We start from the raw sequence: 19,982 nt of genomic DNA on the forward strand, positions 1-19,982 counted from the left end.
TTTTTATTTTATTTGTTAGATTTAATTTTGCAATTATTCTTATAGCACTGTTTGGGTTTTTTTCATTGGTGTTGATGCAAACACCATAAGTAAACTGTTTTCCTAGCCCTTTGACTACAATTTTTATGATGTTTCCTATTTCATTGAAAGCTTTCTTGAAGAAAAACCTGCATGGCTCAGGTGTTAACACCACTAATTATGAACTAAATGTACAGTTAATGTCAATTGAAAATAACAAATGAAGTTACTATTGATGGGCTTTTTCAAGCTCTGTGTGTGTTATTAAATATGTTTAAGACTAGATCTATTTCCTTGGATATCACCACACTTTAGTCTTAAGGGGTTATAAAAAGGACCTCTGCTACCCTGGCAACAATTAGTACTCTCACTCTCTCAGTTTCTCTCCTTTTCTTCTGTTCCTTCTCTTCTTCATTTCTTGTCTTTCAACTTTTATAACCTTTGTTTTTGTGGATTGAATTGTGCAAATTCCTTTTAAGGACAGTTTTCAGCAGTTTCTGACTACCTACTGATTAAATTGACCACTGCTGAATTCCCCATTCACACATTACACTTCTGACTGTGGAAGGTATATTATTATGTTATATATTATGTTATATTATGACAACATGTGGAATTTAATGCAACCCAGTGACTCTGCCATGAATTCTACTTTTACAAGGTTCTAATTTCTCAGGTTTTAGGTTGAAACTGTCAGAAAGGTGGTAATTCTACTATGTGTTTATTATTGGGGTCATAGTGGTTAGTGGAGTCGTACTGGAGTGCATTATTAGAAAAGATGGTTCTAATGTTTTGGCCACACTATTTAAAATGAATGTGTTGACCAAAACATCAGAACCCCCTCTTCTGTGACTGCATGTTTATTTTTTTATTTTTTTTTTCAAATTACAACCTTTGGAAAAGAATATTAGAGAGCTGCTTTTATAATGGAAAAGACAAGAACATTATTTTGAACATGTTTACAGTGCTAAATTGTAGTTGATGTATTTTAGGGTTGCTTGTCCTGTTGTATGTTTCAGGTGGCTGTGTTCTCAGAAATCAGTCTGGTCAGTGTTTGGAGCACTGTGCTAATCTGCTGGGTCTGGACCAGGACGATTTGCGAGTCAGCCTTACAACAAGAGTTATGCTCACCACAGCAGGGGGCGCTAAAGGAACAGTTATCAAGTAAGCAAAACGTGCTGAGGTGGTATTTTATGCTGTTATTATAAAGAAGTAAATGATATAGCATATTAAAGGGCCTAGTCTTGCAGACAACAGAGTCTGTTTCAAACACAACCGCCAAGTCACATCCAAACTGTAGTGATGTACCCACCAAGGGGAGACTTTTTTAAACTAAATTCCAAATTGACACTGTTCCTGTGTATTTGGTGGGCGTGTAGTTTTTGAGTGATGGGGCATGGTTTGGTAAATTAATATTTCAGAAGGGCCAGATGCCGGCCTGGCCTGAAGTGTTATCTCCACATTAATAATGCAGCTCGTTTCTGAGGAGGCAGGCAAGCATGGCTGCAGTACAGTAAAGGCCTAGTGTCTCAGGAGCAGATGGAGGGAAGGGGGCTTGGCTTTGTCTTTAAGCCCCAGACAGATATACCCTACCACCCTGGGGCAGAGTTGAAGGTAAAACGGTGGTGGATGTAGTAATACTGGGGGTGACTGAGTCTTTAACTAGTGTGCATATGAAAGATTGTAACTCATGAAAATGCCCTGAGATGCAAGTATCTGAGCAGTTTTTTAAAAATGGGATTATTCCACACTAAGCATAGAACAAGCGGACAACACCTATACTCCACTGTCATACTGCAGTAGGTAGTTATATTTTTTTTGGGGGGGGGGGGTACTGGCCGGGTGGAATATCAAAAGAAATCCATGTGATCTATCATAGCAAAAACAGACCTTTCCATTATTAAATTCACCTTCTTCCCATCTGGGACAACTGAGCTGAACTCTGGGCCATCATGGATCTGCACTTTGCCAATACAGTCAACCCCTCTAAATATTTTAAAATAAATGTGGTAAAATACCATCAGAGAGCCTAATAGAGGTCAAGGTCCATATTTTAGTTTTAATACTTTCTTAGCGGCTCGGAAAGCCAGATTTTAAAACCATCCCCCAGCTTTCTGTATAAATGAAAGAGGAAAGGAAACTACAGTATACACCAGAAATTGTCACATCGAAACAGCTAAACTTTTGATGCCACAGGAAAATTGGGTTGAATTAAAAAAATAATTAAGATAGAGGGGTTTCAATAAGATACTTACATGTCCCAGTTTCGGACTGTCTGTCTCACTGCCCCACTTTGTGCGTCCCTCCAGGGTGCCTCTGAAGGTGGAGCAAGCAAACAATGCTCGTGACGCACTGGCCAAGGCAGTCTACAGTCGCCTCTTCGATCATGTGGTCAAACGTGTGAACCAGTGTTTTCCCTTTGAGACTTCCTCCAACTTCATCGGGGTGCTGGACATTGCTGGATTTGGTAATAAATTCCAATTAGTTTTGATAAAATGTTGAGGCATCAATTAAATATGACTCAGTGTGTGATTAACTCCACATAAGTGCCAACATAACAGATTGAAGATACAAGTTTCTGCAACTTGTTCAGAATTCGGTCTGTTAAAGAGAATTGTCTGTGCGCCATGTTTTTAAATATAAGTACCCTAATGCATGCACACACTTCATTACCAAGGCTCTTCCTTCAGAATCAATTTCCTTTGCTGACTTAATTAAAGCACGCATCGCAAAATTTTTCAATTTGAGAATTAATTGAAATATGTCTTTTTCTGTCCTGCTGTTTTCCTCTCTTAGAGTATTTTGAGCACAACAGTTTTGAGCAGTTTTGCATAAATTACTGCAATGAGAAACTGCAGCAGTTCTTCAACGAGCGCATTCTGAAAGAGGTGGGTGAGTAGCGTGTGGATTAGGGTGATTCTGTGTGCTTTACATCTGTAAACTGGGAAACCTGCCACTCATGTCACTCACAAGCCAAACTTACTGACTCCTTCACGAGCCACAAAGAAGCGTTTGGCACACTAAGCTCTACCAAAGTCTGGTTGCTTGTTTTCATCTTTTCTGTGCACTCTCATTAGAATGGTAACTTTTCAAGAGACATGATGAGGCTTGTTTCTCTACTGTGATGTTTTACCCTTATTCTCTTTCAGTGTAACAATTCTAATTGAAGATTCTTTGTCATCTAAATCATATATTGTCATTTTATGTTGTTTTGGTTTGCAGGTTGATGATGTTCTGATGTCTACACTGAAACTATAAATACGATATTAGAGGTTCAAAAAGTAATTTCTTGTGCTGATTTTTTACTTTTGGGCATTTTTGTGAAGGAGCAAGAACTGTATCAAAGGGAAGGGCTTGGCGTGAATGAGGTGCATTATGTCGACAACCAGGACTGCATAGGTAAGCTGCTCTTTGATAACTTACCTCTCAGTACTCTGCTGATTCTCAGACTGATTTTGATTTCACAAATTTTCTGTGGGGACAGCCACTTTTAAAAAAGGCACAGTAGGAAATAGTGCATCCAAAGAAGATAAGATGACGACTTGAGCTGGTTTTAAAACTCAAAAAATGCGGTAAGGTAACTTTTGGTATCTTCAAAAATGAAGAGTTCCATTGAGTCACACTTAAAATTAAGTTTTGCAGGTGAAAACATAGTGACAGAGATGTGCCTGTTTGTGGAACACATACAGCACACATGTACTGGCTGTGGTTCAAGTGTAGCACCAGCTACCCACATGATTTATTTGAGCCTTTCATTGTTCTCAGGCCTACACGTCAGAGCAGCAAAAAATACATCTGTCACAATGGCAAAAATATGACTTCTCATTATCCAGGAAGCTGGCACATCCATGTGTCTGTAGGATGATAGCATAATGAGTATTGGTGGTTTTACGGCCTCTTTTGTGGTATGAGAAGCTATAGAAATGATACCGTCTTGTTTTTGTTGTGTCTGCCCTCAAATGAATCCTCAAATTATTGGGATGAAGCAGTCAGTGTATCAAGGTGAAGCAGTCTGATTTGTATTTCAAAGGCTGTGATTATTCAGGTGCGAGGTTAACTGACAGCCGTGAATAACGTTTATGACTTGCAAATGACCGTTTGGGTTGGCCATTAATTCACTCATCAATCTTCAGGATTTATGCACAGGTGCTTGTTCATGCAGATTTTTCTGAGGTCCTTCGCTATTAGATTATATTCCAAACACAGCATGTCATATGAATAATTCAGATGTATGGGTAAATGAGTTTCCTGATGAACACATTTTGTGCTTTGAATATTCACGTCCAAAAACACTAAACAGTGGAAATTTCCAATAAATCTCATTAATAAAGACTGACTGTTAAGAGAGTTGGTAACTTCTGTGTTATTATGGCGACCCAGATTCCCACCTCGACAGAGATTTCCGTGTTTTGTTGTTGTTCCTCAAAATGTCTGTAAGCATGAATATGGATAGCAATAGCACTGTAGTATTTACTGTACATTGTAGAGCCAGACATAAATACAAATTATAATACGGAGGCTGATAGATAAATATTTGTTGTTTCCAGATCTGGTAGAAGCAAAGGTGGGAATCCTGGAGATTTTGGATGAGGAGAACCGCCTTCCTCAGCCCAGCGACCAACACTTTGCACTGGCTGTTCACAGCAAACATAAAGACCACTTCAGACTGACGGTCAGACCTCCAAGCTTCCCTGTCCTTTCCCTCTCTCTTTCTTATTCTTTCTCTCTTTTTGTCTTTGCTTTCTCTCCAGCAATCTGCTATTATTGTCTTCCTTTGTGTATTAAGCTCTTTTGTGGACCCATGGAGCACATTAGTTTTGTCATTGCTCCTCTAAACTCCCTGTTTGCTACAGCAGTTTTGTGAATGGCGCGCAGTCCCAGTTCCTTCTTCTGTCTCTTTGTCTGTGCCGCTATTGTGCCTCATTCTGCCTGTACCTCTGAAAGCATGAAATCATTTTAGAAGTGTAGCCTTGACACAAATACAAGCTTCAGACTCTACTGCAGTGTGAGGTATTACTTAAATAATAATAATAATTACCTCTTCCATATATTAAATTGGATTTTAGATGTTAATCGAAATAAACCATGTTTAAATATGGTGTGAACATTTTAATAGAACAGACTTTACATTTTAGAGGGATTAATCATTAAAGCTCTGCTCACTGATAAGGCTTAATGCTTAATGCTGCTTGCTACATTTAATTGATTTAATATTGAATATTAATGTTTGTAGTGGATTGTTAACAAATTTGAGCCATGTAAGTAAATGTGCAGTTTTTATGTTTTTGTAGATATGTGCAAATTAACATGTTAAATAATTGGAGAATCCCCTGTACACACTTTAGGAGGTTGTGCCTGTATTTATTTAATAATCTCTGTCTCTTTTGCTGGATGTCACAGCACCTTTTTGATCTATGTAAATGTTTATCTCTTCACACCAGCCCCTCACATTCAACATTGCTTATAATAGACACTTTTTTTTCTGCAGAGTTGGTGATGAACAGGATTATTATATCATTGATATTAATTTACTTTCTTCCTCTTAATCGTAGGTTCCCAGGAAGTCAAAGTTGACCATTCACAGGAATCTGCGGGATGATGAGGGCTTTATTGTCCGGCACTTTGCTGGAGCAGTCTGCTATGAAACAGTAAGTCTTAACATAGATTCTGCCATACAAAGCTATTAAAGCTATTAAAAGCTAACTAAAATTCAGTAGCAATAAAGCAAATCACACACAAATATATTTTTCATACATTTACATGTAATAGCTAGTAATGAATGAATAATAAAAAACTTCTTTAATCAGCTAATTAATTAACTTGTTTCACTTTTAAAATCAATGTCACAACAACACATTACTTATAGAAAGTTGCTTGGCTAATTTGTATTGATGCTTTACATTTTGATATGTTTTTGTTTTACTGTATGTTCATCTGTGTTAGTCTTCTACTGCATTAATATATGCATTTGGGTGTGTGTCCACAGACTCGGTTTGTGGAGAAGAATAATGACGCCCTCCATATGTCCTTGGAGAGCTTAGTGTCTGAATCCAAAGACAAATTTGTGCGAGAACTGTTTGAGAACTCCAACACCACCAAGGACAAACATAAGGCGGGCAAACTCGGCTTCATCAGTGTGGGCAACAAGTTCAAGGTCAGCGTAGCTCTTTAGTTTTTGTATATTTTTTTATTCATTATTATTATTTTTTTGTTTTTATTTTATTTATTGTTTTATAAAATCCCTTGACAGCACTGTACCTGAATGAAACCTGCTTATTTCAATTGTTGATAATACTTTTGATTTTACTCCTCAAGAAATTAGAAGAGAGAATTAAAGAGAATTAAAATAGTCGTTTATTATACCAATGAAGAATGGTAAGGCAGTCAGCCACAGAGAGCAGGGTCAGTGGTTCGATCCCCAGTCCCGGCTATATGTTGAAGGCAAGACACTGAACCCCTAACAGCCCATTCTCATCCCCAGCTGTGCAGTGGCGGTCCAAGTCTTCTTGTCAGCCACACGTGAAACTTAAATTGATTTGTTTAATTTTGTACACTTTATACAATTTTTGACCAACTGGGGTAGTGAGAGAGTAACTGTATAATATCTAGTTAAAAATTAAAAATGAAACATAAAAAAAAAGAATTTCATATTTGGTTGTCCAAGTATTATGGAAAACTGCATTCATCTGCAATAGATGCACACTTTGAAATATTCGAATTGGCTGCCTTACGAAATACTTATCAGTGTTCTTTGCTTCTTTTCAGACTTTTCTCACTCTAATCCCCAAACCTGTAACTTTTCTCCTTTCTACTCCTCTACCCATCCTTCTTTTTCCTCCTTATTCAGGGTCCCCCTCTAAGATTCCATTCTCCCACCTCTTTACTCTGAGAAAAACCTTTCTTGCTGGATAAAGCTGGATAAAGTCAGCTTGGGGTATAATAGAGAGGAGCTAGGAAACAGACGGAGTGAAAGAATATAAGAGAAAAAATGAGATACTCAGGCTTTCTCACAAAAGTGAGAAAGTTAATCTTGATTGAGCCAGAGGAACACAACTTTCAACAGCATGTTTCAACAGCAACCAAAAAATCCATCTCAGACCTATTTTGATATTCTTCTGTGTTAAAGTCAACCTTTTCCATCTAATGGTGTGTGCACTATTTTAAATCTGCACTGTCCTTCCAGATGAGGCTGCTTGTCTCTTTATTCATTTGTATGTAAATGTTAACTTGCATGCATGCTTGCTCCTGTTGACAAGGATGTTTGACACTTCTCATGAAACATCTGTTTTACTAAACTTTATTACAAACAAGATTTGTTTTTATGTGCTTTCACACACAGAGCCAGCTGAACCTGTTGCTAGAGAAGCTCTGCAGCACGGTGAGTAATATTTTCCTCTTAGGTTTGGGTTTTTTTTTTTTTAGTTTGTTTAAAAACGTCTGCTTTTAATAATATCATTTGAAATAAAGCATGATATGGAGACATCAATATTTCTTGATTATTCTTTGTGTGTAGGGCTCAAGTTTTATCCGCTGTGTTAAACCTAACCTGAAGATGGTCAGCCACCAGTTTGAAGGAGCTCTGATTCTTTCACAGCTGCAGTGCTCAGGTAGGTCCAAGAAACATTTTATACAGTACTGTACATTTTTTGAAAGATTATTCACAATTTACACTGAGTAAATATACCAAGAATACATTTGCCTAGTTAGGTCAGCATTTACATTTGGTTGCAAAAATATCAATCTTCTTAGTTAGAAATTGCAAAATAACTAATAAGGTGGAAAAGCATTCCAAAAAATGTCACGGATTTAAGCTTGGTTGTGTCTATGCTCAGAATGGTTCCGTCAGTTGTGTTATTTACATTCCACATTTTCAATTAGGTTTGTGTTTGTAATCAAGATCCTTACTTTTTCACACTGACCTTGATGCATTTATATAATTGTGTCTTTACTACAAGAACCCTTTACCCTTTTTTACACTCTCTTCACTGGTTACCAGCCTACAGTGGCCCTGAGAGCTCAAACCACTTCAATTTGAGACAACACAGGCAAATAGACAAAACACAAGCAAATATACAAAAACAACTTCACCTGTTAGACAACACAGGCACAGCTATAAGAAACAAGCTGCAAAAAGGCACAACACATAACCAAATTGAGAAAAGTGCTGCAAAAAGCCCAAGTTGACAACAAAGGTGCAGGCACCGGAACCTACTGATTAGATGTATAATTTTATTATGCTGAATATTTTGTTTGTATCTTCCTATGTAAAGCACTGTGTAACTCTGTTATGAAAACTGAATGAATGAAGTATGAATAAAGTTTATTATTTGTCTTGATTAGGAATGGTGTCAGTGTTAGACCTGATGCAGGGGGGATTCCCCTCTAGAGCCCCCTTTCATGAGCTCTACAACATGTACAAACAGTACATGCCAGAAAAACTTACACGACTGAATCCACGACTCTTCTGCAAGGTGGGAATGCATAAGATGAAGAGTTTTTTTCCTTAAATAATAAGTTAATCCATACAAGCATATTTAGTTGTGTTAGCCTATAACTTCACTGACCTACTGCGGAATAATTAACTGATATAAACACTTCAGTTGCCTACATTCGTAATACATATGTAAAATGACAGTGTCACTGCATGTGAATCTGTTCCTCTGTAGGCATTGTTCAAAGCTCTGGGACTGAATGACAAAGACTTTAAATTTGGACTCACCAGAGTGTTCTTCCGCCCTGGGAAGGTACAGTACTGTCAACAAATTGATTATACCTTAATGTTGCAGGTTATTTGCCTTTAGTATAAAGATGAATGTGAGATTGTATTTTTGTGTCTGTGTGTGCACCAGTTTGCAGAGTTTGACCAGATCATGAAGTCTGATCCAGACCACCTAGCAGAGCTGCTGAAGAAAGTCAACCAGTGGCTGCTGTGTAGTCGCTGGAAGAAGGTCCAGTGGTGCTGCCTGTCTGTCATCAAACGTATGTTAAACCACAAGTAGCATGAAATACCTCAACAGTAATTGCCATGTAGCTTTTGAACTACTATTTAGTTTGTCATTTCTGCAGTGAGCATTGTTAAATGTATTTCAGTTGAGGTAAGCCCATACTACATTCTATTTCATATCTTTTGTTCGAAATATTAAAAGTTGCAGCCTCTAGCAATATGGAAAAGTAGCCTAAAAGCAGTTTCTTGAACCATTACACTCTGTGCTAAGTTATTGATTCCCACCATTTGACAAAGTGCAGACTGGCTCCAGCCTATTTCTGTAAAAGCAGCAAATCAAATTACATTACATTGTTTCTGCTTGAGCACAGAAATGACCTGGTGATAGTTACTGTATGTTCCAGGTCTTTATGATAGTCAAGAAGCACATGTGCAGTATTTTGTATTTCCAATATTTGATACTACTTTTTATACTTTTCATTTGTGCATGTCCCATCAGTTACAGTAGTACCTATTACTGCAGTGTATACATTGCTATATTGTCTGAAAATGCAAACATCTCAGCTTTAACTAGCTTTAGAAATGTCAACTTATGATAAAGATGATTATTTTTATCATAAGTTGACATTTCTAAAATTTGTGTTTGGAATATCTGGTATCTATGTATTTAAAGGGTTTTTGTTAATGTTTTTTACATCTTTGTTTTCCTTGCTTTATTCAACAGTTAGGAACAAGATGAGCTACAGAGCTTTTGCGTGCATTAAGATTCAGAAGACTGTCCGCATGTGGCTGTGCAGAAAGAAGCATAAGCCACGGTGAGTCTCGTCCTGTTTTTTGTACCCAGTCCACACACACATGCACACATGTGTACACACACAGAGACACGCGCACACTCTCTTTTTCACACACACATGCATCATTTTAACATTTTTCTGTTTCTCTTTGCCATTTTCCTTTACCATATCCTATCTGCATATGCTTTTGGATTTAATCAGATTCATGCTTGGTTGGTTTTGGCTTTACCACACTATCCATTTAGAAGTTCAAATCAATCTAGAGAATCATCTTTGGAGAAATGACGTCTCACTGTACTGCTTTAGGAAATAAATTCTGTATTGGGGAGAAATGGGACAATATGGGCCTGCTACTCAAAAGGAGTTTTGAGTTGTTTTGTTTAGAATCAGATTTTTTTTTTTGTGTTAGTGGCAGTATGTGTATATGCTTTATATCAGCGTACGCACATGGAATTCACTATTATTGGTGTATACTTGATACTAATATATAATAAGGAATAAAATAAAGGAGTAGCTGTGTGTATGTAATAAATGTGTACATTCTGTCAAAGGGGCATATGTTTTAAGTCATGTGAAACAGCAGTGTAGTATATTTAGTGAAATGGAACAGGTAGAGGGGGAATTGCTTGAAATTGGGTGTGGCTGGGTGAATATGGTGCACAGAGGACTGCTCGTCTCCACTCATACCTCCCTTACCCTCAATGTTATAAATAAAAAGATAAAAATTATGGCCAAATAGTAAATACAGTAGACATGTCATGACATTTTAGCAGTTAAGATTCAAAGTCACATCTTTCACACATGATCTTGCTATGCTAACTGGATATTAGGTGTTAGCTAGAATAATTCATATTTATTGGCATGATTCTAAATTCTGAAAGCTATTTTAATGTTTAATAGAAAGATAAAACATTCCATTGTAAGCATTATACTCATACATATAAAAATGCTCAAAGAATGATTTTTAGACATGTTTGATATTTAGAAACATGGAAATTAAACTTAAGGATCCTTTTATTTAATTTCATGCACTAAATCACATCTTATAAGATTCTGAATTGAATCTGAATTGAATTCTAGTTATTATAATGTGTTGTGTTGTTAGTGGCTAATAAATTTCTCTTCTCATAGTATTGATGGTATGGTAAAGGTGCGAAACCTGAAGAAGCACATGGAGTTGTTTAACAAGGTGGTCAACGGACTGAAGGAGGGCAAACAGGAGATGGCCAAACAGGTCCAGGAGTTGGCCGCCTCCATAGACACTCTGTTAGCCAAGATAAAGGTGAGTCACGGTCAATAGGTGTTTGAGCAGGCATGACTGCACATATCACCCACTGATTATTGCTCTGGTTATTTTAAAAGAGTTGAGCAGTCTGAGTATAGGGAAGTAAATGAAACATTTTGCTGTGCTTCTTTATATGTACGTATCCATAGACCATTTTTCAGCGCACATACAGTACCTTGCTGTATGCACGATCTCATCACTCATATTCTTTCCTGTGTTAACACCTGTAGCTCCTCAGCACAGCCAGTTTTTTATGTCGTACAGTATGGTCTTTCCTAAGTGTGCTGTGCCCTTTACTCAGTCTTTCTCTGTGAATCAGTATTTTCAATCATCCAGGGTAAAAAGAAGAGCTGGGCAAGGAAGAACTCCTCTCCTCTCCGATAATTTAATTTAGTGAGGCTGCTTTGCTAAACCATCAAACTTGGTTAGTGAAATCCCAGCTCTCCCTGTGCAATAAACACTCACCTTATTTGGCCCTGTAGGTGCACGAAATTCTTACAAACACATCCACATAGTATCTAGACATAACTGAATTCCATACCTTATAGCTACCTGTACACAATCAACACATATGATGCAAAATTCCTATACTTTAAGATCCCCGAGGCATCCTGATTGACACTGGAGCACCACTGACATCTGACCCTTTCTCTACCCTCTACCACAGCTGACTCTCCACTTCCCCTACATTCTCCTGTTAGCCTATTAGCAGCCCCACTGTCGACACTCATGGTACTCTGAGTGCTTAGAAATCGCTCCTGGCATGGCATCTCTAAGTGAATAATGCATGAGATGTCGATGGCTGTCATTCAGACCTCTGTACGTTGGGGATAAGACCTTGTCTTCCATCCCATGTCTCTGTTAGAGACTCACTCTAATGAATCTCCACAATACGTGACCCCTTCTCCCCCAGCTGATTGTCTGACAAGTATAGTGGGGAATTGAGCATTGTGATTGTGGTGTGCAAGTGGCAGTGTTGGTGTCAGTTAGTATCTTCCTTTTTTGGCACATGGGATGGTTCTGCCATAACGGTGGGGTGTGTGCCTAGTCGAGGTAAGTGCACTCTGTGATGGTAATTAAAAATGTTTCTACCCTGCAAGATTTTACTCAAACAACCTCAGGACAGTATGTTAACACAACCTGTGGAAATCTCATAATTTTATTACTTACTTACTTGTTACTTTATTACTTAATTAATGACGATGACCTGCTTCTCTGATTCTACTGTTGATCCCAAGGCCGAAGTGATGACCTGGAAAGAGATTGACACAGAGTACAAGGACCTGGTGAAAAGCTCAGAACAGCTGCTCTCCTCCATGCAAAAGAAGAAGCAGGAGGAAGAGGAGACAGAAAGATTGAAACGCATTGAGGAGGACATGGAGAAGGAGAAAAAGAGGAGGGAGAAAGAAGAACAACGGCGCAAACAGGAGGAAGAAGACAGAAGGCTGTAAGTGATGGTGAAGATGAGCTATAGAAATTTTAGTAGCTTAGTAAAGTTTCCACTAAGTAGAGTTCTATTCTCCAAATATTTTAGGAAAGCAGAGATGGAGTCTAAGAGGAAGCAGGAGGAGGAGGACAGAAAAAAGAGAGAGGAAGAGGAGAAAGTTATGCAGGTCTGTTTTTCTTGTTCTTGTTGTTTGTTTGTCTATGCTGAAAAGTTTAGCTGATGGCCTTGCAACATCTTTGAAAGCTGCCACCACTTTCAGTTTGCTACTGTTGGCAGATTCAAAATGTGTGTCTTCTAAGGTTCATGTTTACCACAAATAAGGTCACCTCTGTAGTGACTGACCAATCAGACCCTGGCAGTGACCTATTATGGCTCCTACCTGTTTCAAGGTTAAAGGCATTTAATTTATTGAGCAGTGCCAAAGGGTTTATTACAGTAACCTTTCGTACAGGAATAGAGATTGGGTATCAAATGGCAATAAAACAAAAGTAACTTTTAAATTAATAGATTTGTAAATAAACAAAAAATAAATCTGCAGCTGTTTTAATCATTGATTGTTGGTTTAAATCTCTAAATTGAAAATTCTCACGCAAAAAAAGAGTTACTTTTCATGCGATAGTCCAACAAAATGAGCAATTTGGAAGACTTCATCTTGTCCAGCATTTTCCCTTTCTTCTGATGGTTAATAGATTAATTAAAACTGTTTCACATAAATCAAGATTTCTTTACCTCTATACCTGTTTTGATTCACAGTAGGCCAGCTGGACATTTACATTCCATCATTTGTTTCTAGCTGTGAAACAGTTGACAGCAGGCTGTCAAAGCTCGATCCCTAAGGAGACTGTCGGCAAAGTTTGTTTATCCACAGCTCTATAGCTCTAAACGTCACCAGTAAAGTTTCTAATGGTGTCTGCAGTTTCACTTTATGTTCCCAGCTCTTTTCTGCTGTCAAAGGTTAGTCCCTAACCTCCTTTCTCCCAACTTTGTATCAGGCTGTCCTTAACCCTCCAGTCTTTGACTGTGCAGTTTACACACCTTACAAAACAAGGGCATACATCACTCAGTTGGAGGCAAAACTGTTGCAATAGCAAAATAAAAACCTGGTGCTTTATTTGAAATTGGGCCAAACCTATAAAAATGTTTTTGAGTGTTTGTTGTTTGCCCTGTTGTGTCTAGACAAATGGCCAGTAAAGCTTTATTAGCAGTCCCACAATGCGGATAAACAGGCCTAATCAGGCTTGGTCACACAGCAGAGCTCTAATTGTTATGAACTGTCTGAGACGCAGGGCAGCATTAGTATTTAGATTGGATCTAGGTTTATGTAGATATTGAAAGTGGAAGTATTGTGATCTGTGTTTGTGTGTGTTTACAGGCGGAGCTTGAAATCCAGCTGGCTTTGGAGCGTGAGGAGCAAGTCCAGCGCGCCACCGTACTGGAGCAAGAGAGAAGAGACAGAGAGTTGGCCATGAGAATCGCTCACAGTGAGGCGGAGCTCATCACTGATGAGGGGCAGGTGGATGCTAGCCTGAGAAGGTATTGTATATGTAAACACAATCCACACATTTGCATGTTACTTGCTGTACTAGATAAGCAGTGGTGACTTCAGTGTGTGTGTGTGTGTGTGTGTGTGTGTGTGTGTAACTGCATTTCTCCTGTTGCTGTGTCTTCTCTCAGTGATGAGTTTCTTTCAGAACTTCCTATCTCTTCGTCCTCAGCCAGAGCCATGTAAGATATCAGTACAACTCTCTGTGACTGCCCCTATCTAAGCATATCTAACACTTTAAAAAAAAACACTCACTTACTCCCTAGCTGTCTGTCTTGATATCTGTCATAGTCCTAATGTGAATCTTTCAGTGGCTTAAATAAGATGCACAATGACACCAGCAATGCAAAGCCAACATATAATTCCTTTGATTTGAATCATCGGTTCCTGTATCACATGTACTATAGATGTGGCATGAATCATGAAATATGCCATGTGATAAATGGTTACTTAGAGAGCAAATCCTGAGTGACATGTTTTTTGTTTTAGTCATCCTAATTAGCTCTGTCTATGTTCCATGCAGTGAGGTTGCACAACAAAGGATCATTAACTTAGCTATATACTGTGTAGCCATCCCCTGTCTCAGACATTTTATTTTAAGACATTTGTGATCATGGTAAATATAATACTGACAATTACTAGATATGTTTGTAGGTCTTAACTCGCTTTACCAGACATATTAGTTACATTTCGGTGGTGATATTGGTTGTTAGTATTTTTCTAGTACCGTGACATAAACAAATCTAACTACAATAATGAAACACTGCCATATTTATTCCCTGGTGTTGAGGGTGAGGCCAGTGTTGAGAGTGAGATTTTAGTCTGTTTAATACGGTTGTTTTATCACATGGTCATTATTTGTTTCATTTGAGGGATTTTTACAGTCCTGGAAAATATCCAGTATATCATCATTGCAAAAAAAAAAAAACTTGGAGCATAAATATTTATATATAGTATCCCTGTGGGTTTCCTCAACACCAGATTGCCTTAACACTGGTTTAACTTACTGTTATGAGTGAAACCCTCACAGTTTCACAAAGGAGAGATAAGAGGCACTGTACAGTATCACAACATGTGAGTTATATCAAAATAATTAATGTCAGGAAATTTACAAAACCCTGCTCTGTCAGAAAAAACAGGAGAAGTTCTCTTAAAGGCCTTATGAGATCCAGCGAGTACACGCGAGTTACATTTGATCCAATAGTCTTTAATCCTATCAGTTTTTGGCTCAGGGATCCAGCAGCCACATTGTTGCATATCCTACTGTCCCTGTAAGTCAACTGATCCCTAGCAAACAAATGGGGATCGGTAGCAAGAAAGAAGCTCCAATGGCCACATTTGTTGCATGTCCACAGAGCAAATCTCCTGAAAACATGCATGCAATCGTTGTATACACACTGGCTGGCATTGCTGGCAAAAGCACAACCAAAAGACCCCATCCTCCTTCCACTTTTCTATCCCTGCAACTGTCTGCATCCTCTTTACCTACTCTATTTTCCAAAAGGAAAACCCTGGCTGTCACTTCACTTTTGCTTCTTTTTTCCTGCGTGAAATAAAAGCAAAACCCTAGTCCTGGTTCCTCAACATTACACACCGACACATTTCACAGCCAGAGTCAGTTTAATCTTTCCAGTCAGTATGAATCATGAATGGTAATAGTAATCTGGCTAATGATTTGTACATCAGTAATCCTCTGCTCTGAGACATTAGCATCTATGCTGACTGTAAATAGAGTAGGTAAATCCTTTGTATTATTGAATTAGCTGCTTCAGCTCCGCAGGGAAGCTGGAAACACAGCTGACATGAGCTCAGGCTTCCTGCAGCTTCCTTCATTCAAGTAGCTTAAATTCTGTACCATCACTTTTATTCACGCATTTAAGTTCTGAATACATTTTGTGCTTTTTAACCATCTCACATTACTGTTAATAAACGTCATCAAACAGCCGGTAAATGGGCATCTAGCAGGCTGTAGTGGCGCAGTAGAGCTGAAACAGAAGGCTTTAAGGATATGAATAAACTCTGCTCTTCAGCTCCCCTGCTGACCATCCATAATTGTAAATTTAATCAACTGGGGTGGTGAGGACTTACAAGAGATGAGGCTTTTATTTCCATTCCTCATTGCAGGTGGTATATCTAATAAATTCTTTTTAACGTTCATGTATTTTTTCAGAGATTTTAATCATATTTTTTAGCCTTACGACATGCTTAATTATTAAATTTTGTATCACAAAAAGTGCTTTTAGATTTTAAAAAAGGCTCTTAGGATTGCTTTTATTAGAGGCTGCATGGTCAGGGTTAAAAGCTTAAGAAACCTTAAACCCCAAACCTCTGTTACAGTACAATTACCTTGTCACACGTACTGTTCCTGTCTACATACTCACCTTTTCTTTTCTTTTTTTTTTTTTGTCCTTACTCACCCATGTTCATCTGTTTCTTGCCACAGGGGTCCCCAGGTTCAGGCGACCAAAGCTGCGGCTGGAGTGAAAAAGTATGACCTCTGCAAGTGGAAGTATGCTGAGCTAAGAGATGTCATCAACACTTCCTGTGGTGAGAAATCCTAAACACACCCAAGTTCAGTGTGATGCCCTGTTGGTGTTCAACAAACACAAACACAATGAGTGTGCTTGCATTACAAGTGGATGGAGGTAGTAGGGCTACTTTCCATCCTTTGTTCAAGATTTATTTCGAGTTTTCATCCACTGTGTTAATTAATTCAGCAGCAGCCCATGTTTTGGCACTTTTGATCTCCAAATTTGTGTAGAACCATCTCCACACACATACATTTGTTATTTCTGTCGCATCTCACAGCAATTTTTTGGAGAAGCCAAAGTGGCTGTTAAAAAGCTGAGCCTGCAGCTGTACAGAGTGTAGACACACATAGATGTCTTGCGTGGAAAAAAAAATCCAAAGACTGAGGTGAGGATGTTCCCACAGCTGCTACAGCTCATCAGCATGGGTTTTAGTTGTGGAAATCGGAAATTATCACCATTATGGAGGATGGCAGACTTCTCCTCTTCTTAGTCATTCCCAGCCAACCCTTTGCTCAGCCTGAAAAGCAGATGCCTTTCTACTGGCTCCCTTGCTGATGCCTTTATAATTGCCACTGTACACAGTACTCCAATCAGTGTTAGGGACTCTGATATACCCTGTGGGATTCCAAGGACATCTGGCTAATTTGTGGCACCCTTTTACTTTGTGGGTGCTCTTGGTGATAAATGTGTTTGAAGTCTGACTAATTATAACCTTATGTTCTCTGAAAGTGTTATATGTTTTCATTGCATTTTATCACAAGGGATAAAAACGCACTGTAAACACATATGCACTGTGGTAGGTTTTGGAGCTTCGATGCAAGTTAATCAAAATTTAAAATGTCACGCAACTCATATCCAATATACTGCTTTATTATTTACTATACTGTACTATATATTTTTTTGTTTCCAGTTTCTTTAAAAGGAAAAAAAACAGTAGTTAATTAAATTCAATTGTATTCATAAACTGTAGCACCCAATTAGAACAGAGTCATCTCAATGCACTTTACAATGTTATGTCAAAACCTTAGAGGACTACAGGTAAACATTAGAAAATGCTGATGTAGTAATAATATTATAAGAAATACACGTTGTTCTTTCATATATGTATGATTCTTAAGTAGGTTTCTTCTTCCAACTTCATCTCAAGTGAGTCTAGGAGTAAACGTTATCTGCTGTGCTGAAAGCTGCATAGAGATTCAGTAAGAGATGCACAGAGGTGTAATCTGAATCCATAGAAGCCAAAAGCTTGTTTACCACTCTAATGTGTGCACTTTCAGTGGAGTAACAGGTCCTATAATAAATTGGAAATATTTAAAAAGGTTACTATTAGACATATGGGCTGAAATCTGTTCAAACACAACTCTTTCTAAACATCTTCAGAGATGTTTAGAAAGTTTATCTGTCAAGAATGCAGGCAGGGGGTTCAGAAGCCATCACCACCAGAGATAATGGTTTGAGAGATAAAGTGTCACATTTTGTAAGAAAGGAGACTATTTAGGATCCAGCATCACTAGAGCATGTGCTTCTTCAGTAAACCAATGTGTAGACCCTCTTGGCAGTGTCAGCTGAAGCTGATGGGTCAATATGTCGAGTGATAGAGTTAGTTATTGCACAAGCAAGTATAACAAAAAAATATTCCAACCACCTTTACAAATATTTTTAGAAAGAACAATGTTTAACTCAAATATTTACAAGTATAGAAAGTAGATCAGTAAATGCACGATTCAGTATGTACAGTAAGAGAGGCCTTATCACATCTGGCAAAGGAATAACTAACTAACTCTGGTACTGTACATTTTCAGAAATGCTAAAAAAGGCCCACTTTCCCTTCAGGTAATGTATTATTACAGCAGTTTCATGTCTTTAGGACATACATTTAATCCTGAAAGAATAGTGTAGTATTTTGGGAAATACACTTATTTATTTTCTTAATAAGACTTAGACAAGAAGATCAGTAACACTCTCATGCACATTAATTATGTAGATACAGTTAGAACCATGTTAGCTTAGTCCAGTTTACTCATCGCTCGTCCAACTCTTATGGAAGAACAACAGGATCTCTGTACCGCTGATGCGTCGATTCATTATTTTCTTCTTTATTTGTCTGTCATTAAAGCTTAACTTAGCCTAACTTAATAAAAGCTCTAAAATGCTGGAGTGTTCCTTTTACATGTTTGAGAGTTGAAAGTATAGTTGAATGTAAATAGAGAACTCACTGATGTCTTGTTACGTGAACAGACATTGAGCTGCTGGCAGCCTGCAGAGAGGAGTTCCACCGTCGTCTGAAGGTATATCATGCATGGAAGACCAAGAACAAGAAACAAAACGATGATGGAAGTGATCAGAGGGCTCCTAAATCTGTCACTAATTATGGTAATTAACGAAAATGTTGCATGTGTTACCATGTAGCTCACATGTCGATAAGAACACTACTCCTTATTCACACAATCGCACATCACCAGAGACACATTACAAGTGTACTTTCTCTGTTTTTGCCTCTCACTTTCATGATCAGGAAATTAAGTCCTGCAGACCATTAACCTGCCTATGTTTTATAACATTCAGTTCATTGACAAAACACCAGGGCCTAAAAATGCAGTTTCCTTCTGTCTGGCTCTGTCAGAAATATGTGTTCTAATTAGAAAGTAACTGCCAGACATGCCTTGTCAGGTTCAGTAGCTGCTAGTATGACATCTCACTGCTTTGCTCATTTCACTCTCAACTCGTCCAGGCGCTGTCTGCCACTAACACACGCACGATGGTATTTAGCTGCTAGAAAGCCCATCTGTGCCCAGCATTTCTTTTTTTTTTCTCAAAACAAATATTAAGTTTGACATAGAATGGGAACATTACATTCACTGTTGCTTCTGTTTTCACTATATTTACTTGCCTCTTGTTGTGATATAATAGCTCCTGAAAGCTGAACTGGCTGTGCTTCGTTTGTCAACACAAGTATTATAAGGTCACATTCGTTTAGACCCAAATGACAGATGTTTTGTTGTGACTACCTTTTCTCACAATGCTCCTCTGGAGCCACCAATAACCTCCACTTTCATTGGGATCCAGTATCCAAATGATCACTGTCTTGCTGCAGCTGAACAGAACCCAGCTCCTCCGATGGCAGCCCAGCAGCAAGAAGTGGCCATGAACCGCCAGCAGAGGTACTTCCGCATTCCTTTTATCCGTCCAGCTGACCAGTATAAGGACCCCCAGAATAAAAAGAAGGGCTGGTGGTACGCCCACTTTGATGGGCCTTGGATCGCTAGGCAGATGGAGCTCCACCCAGACAAACAACCCATTGTTTTGGTCGCAGGTGTGTCAGCTTTTGTTTTTGTTGTGTTCTGATATCAAATCTCTAAAAAATAATCTTTATATAGTTTTATTGGATGACTGAAGATATATTTTTTACAGCTATAAGTT

At 38.3% G+C, this 19,982-nt stretch overlaps 1 protein-coding gene across 1 annotated transcript in view; it reads left to right on the forward strand.

Moving 5' to 3' along the window:
• The window catches only part of myo6b (myosin VIb), a 31,723-nt gene that overhangs the window by 10,076 nt on the left and 1,665 nt on the right, over positions 1-19,982 (forward strand). Inside the window, exons 12-31 of the mRNA XM_067480604.1 lie at positions 1,038-1,182; positions 2,328-2,485; positions 2,815-2,906; positions 3,345-3,417; positions 4,566-4,690; positions 5,571-5,666; positions 6,005-6,172; positions 7,358-7,396; positions 7,532-7,625; positions 8,359-8,489; positions 8,685-8,762; positions 8,868-8,997; positions 9,687-9,777; positions 10,888-11,038; positions 12,280-12,488; positions 12,576-12,654; positions 13,861-14,021; positions 16,475-16,578; positions 18,801-18,935; positions 19,657-19,875. Coding sequence (XP_067336705.1) covers positions 1,038-1,182; positions 2,328-2,485; positions 2,815-2,906; positions 3,345-3,417; positions 4,566-4,690; positions 5,571-5,666; positions 6,005-6,172; positions 7,358-7,396; positions 7,532-7,625; positions 8,359-8,489; positions 8,685-8,762; positions 8,868-8,997; positions 9,687-9,777; positions 10,888-11,038; positions 12,280-12,488; positions 12,576-12,654; positions 13,861-14,021; positions 16,475-16,578; positions 18,801-18,935; positions 19,657-19,875 — 2,478 coding nt within the window. The remainder of the gene's footprint in view (positions 1-1,037; positions 1,183-2,327; positions 2,486-2,814; positions 2,907-3,344; positions 3,418-4,565; positions 4,691-5,570; positions 5,667-6,004; positions 6,173-7,357; positions 7,397-7,531; positions 7,626-8,358; positions 8,490-8,684; positions 8,763-8,867; positions 8,998-9,686; positions 9,778-10,887; positions 11,039-12,279; positions 12,489-12,575; positions 12,655-13,860; positions 14,022-16,474; positions 16,579-18,800; positions 18,936-19,656; positions 19,876-19,982) is intronic.

The sequence above is a fragment of the Channa argus genome, chromosome 16 (assembly GCF_033026475.1).
Source record: "Channa argus isolate prfri chromosome 16, Channa argus male v1.0, whole genome shotgun sequence".
Lineage (NCBI taxonomy): Eukaryota > Metazoa > Chordata > Actinopteri > Anabantiformes > Channidae > Channa > Channa argus.